The 2,394-nt window shown below is 33.7% G+C and overlaps 1 protein-coding gene across 1 annotated transcript; it reads right to left on the bottom strand.

The window, feature by feature from the left end:
• Positions 1-476: 476 nt before the first annotated feature.
• Positions 477-1,404, bottom strand: LOC137942986 (F-box/FBD/LRR-repeat protein At1g13570-like). Its single transcript, XM_068788699.1, has 4 exons — positions 1,121-1,404; positions 891-1,049; positions 612-825; positions 477-515 (listed from the first exon to the last, which is right to left on the bottom strand). Exons 1-4 carry the CDS (start codon positions 1,402-1,404, stop codon positions 477-479), a joined length of 696 nt encoding a protein of 231 aa, XP_068644800.1.
• Positions 1,405-2,394: the final 990 nt, after the last annotated feature.

The raw sequence follows: 2,394 nt of genomic DNA, 5'->3' as shown, positions 1-2,394 counted from the left end.
AAATTCTCTCCTTCGTTAAATACTAAAGGGTCAGATTCCTATATGTTGGCACTAGAAAATAAACTTCAAGAGGGCTCTAGCTGCCACAAAATGTAAAACATTTGCATGACTAATGCACCAGAAGTCATCTTTGTGACATGACATTCAGTTATATCGTTGTATCTAGATATTTGATAAACGGAAGAAAAATGATGACTCCCTTGACTACTTTTGTATCACAGGTATGACTCTAGTGTTCGGCTGAGAAAAAGTGATAAATTGAGCAAACAGCCAATGAGGGGTTCCACTTAAGAAAACAACCAAATTTATCTCCTCTTATGTCATGCTGGTGGAAACAGGAAGTCAAAAAATAGGAGAAAAATTATATGATTACATGACTAGGACATTTATAAAAGTTCACCTGTATATAGATCTTTTTTTCTGAAGGAGAAAAGGACAAAAGGGTGTAACTGAAAAACTTATACATCTTAGCTTGATCAACTCCAAATATGTAAAAGAACGTCGTCCACATGACCCTTCAGCAAGGAGCATCATAGACAAGAAACTAGTTAGGTTGACCAAACCAGAATATGTATTTTAAAAAAAACAGAATTGGGCAGATGGAAACGTACCGGATGAGTACTTGTGACTTTAACTTCTAGGGAGCTTACATGTGAAAGCTTTGTCAAGAAATTCTGCCAGAGATGCAACTCGTAGTCAAGCTCATCGTGGGTAAGCAGTGGGGTTGCTTCATTTATGGAGGAGACATCATTGAAAATAGGGTTGCCACAAACTTGACCCTTGTACTGAAGATTCTTCAGGTTTTGTGTTCTTATCTCTCCATCTCTTCAACATCGAAACATGACTCCAATGTTAATATCTTCAATTGAAGATGATCAATCTTTACTGACTTCAAGGAGTTACAGTAACTCATAGTTAAGTCCTCAAGAAGAGGGGACCTATGAATTATCTCACCTAATTGAACACCATTAATTGTCACACCATAGAGAGCAACACTTATTAGGGCTTTGAAACCCTTGAAATCATGTGGAGACTCTAGTATGCACCAACTTAAGTCGAAAGATGATATTGATAGACAAGAGAACAAAGAGTTTGGCATTCTGAATTTATTCATCCCCACCTGATATCATCATCATCTGTCGAGTTGGAGTGCCTTACATTTCCACTCAAATCAAGCACAAGCTCTCCAACTCCTTTAACTTTGACAAACTCAATCCACTCTATGAGATCGGATGAGTATCTGTCGCCGGTACAAAAGAACATGCGGAATTTCTTAACCTTGTCTAGAGTATGGAGCTGTAAAAGTTGGTGGACAGCTTGTGCATAATGTGTCTTCTTTAAATTTGTTGTGAATTCCTCATCGAAGTCTATAATAGTTGTGTATATCCATAAGGGTTTCCACATGTTTATCCATTGCCTAGATAGAATTGAAGTCTTCATTGCACACTTCAATGGAAGAAAAGAGAGTATAAGGTGAATTATATTTTCTAGTAGCTTGCTAATACTGTCTTTCTTCTCAGTGAAGGTTCTTTTCTGCTGAAAGTCTATTGAGTGACCTTTTGTTTGTTATGCACTGTTGTTTGTGACCTGAAATAACAAAAAACGTATTAATTATGCTTCGAAACCTATTTTTTGAAAAAAAAATTGCAAAAATATATTTGAAAGCTTTTTTTTGGACAAAAAAATTATATATATATATCAATTGCATTAGAAGGAAATAATTTGTCCATTTTTTCACTTAGGGATTAATTATGAATGAATCCCGTTAACGAGATTAATCATTGTTTTTTGTTTCAAAGGCTCTACAAATGTCAATCACAACTACCACCTATGATTAGTCTCAACCCCAGTTCATGTGGAGCAATGCTTTGATATTCAATGATACCTATTGTGGGAGAAATAATGGGCTTTTCAATTTTTTTCATTTCATTATTTGGAATAGATGGCATTCAAGAGAAAAATATCTCTACGTGGATAAAGACTTTTGTATTTGTATTTTTTTTATTTTTTTTGACAGTTACAAATGTTTCCATCAATTTAAACCAAAGGAAAAAAAATTAGCAAGAAGTTCAAGAATTGCTACTTGATTTGGGAAATCTTAAGATTCAATAATTAAAGTATCAGGATCTAACATAATAATAAAATAAGAAATTAAAAATAAGAACAACATAAAAATGGTTTATGTATCAATTTATGAAGAAATGTCATCTGGATAATTTTGTTTGAAGATACTAATTTTCAGCTTTATGGCTATTTTCCATTTCTTGTGCCTTAAACAACTTTGTTGATGTGAAAATTGGATAAGGTTGGAAAGAGCAGCTACAAAATAAAGTTTGTCATTACTAATTGATGCACAATTATTTTGTGTAACTAACGCCAAATAAGAATACCATA

This window comes from Aristolochia californica, unplaced genomic scaffold (assembly GCF_029961685.1).
Source record: "Aristolochia californica isolate CCGP_79_NKW_82.1479 unplaced genomic scaffold, dmAriCali1.0.hap1 SCAF_10, whole genome shotgun sequence".
In the NCBI taxonomy this organism is placed as follows: domain Eukaryota; kingdom Viridiplantae; phylum Streptophyta; class Magnoliopsida; order Piperales; family Aristolochiaceae; genus Aristolochia; species Aristolochia californica.
The sequence above is the reverse complement of the archived record's forward strand: the minus strand, read 5'-3'. Positions and strand labels throughout refer to the sequence as shown.

What these genes read in the sequence shown, in the direction of transcription:
- LOC137942986 (XM_068788699.1), bottom strand. Translation starts at nt 1,404, where the DNA reads ATGTGGAAACCCTTATGGATATACACAACTATTATAGACTTCGATGAG. An exon ending in AGTTACTGTAACTCCTTGAA is followed by an intron (nt 826 to 890) that starts GTCAGTAAAGAT and finishes TCGATGTTGAAG; the next exon opens with AGATGGAGAGATAAGAACAC. An exon ending in AAGTCACAAGTACTCATCCG is followed by an intron (nt 516 to 611) that starts GTACGTTTCCAT and finishes TCCTTGCTGAAG; the next exon opens with GGTCATGTGGACGACGTTCT.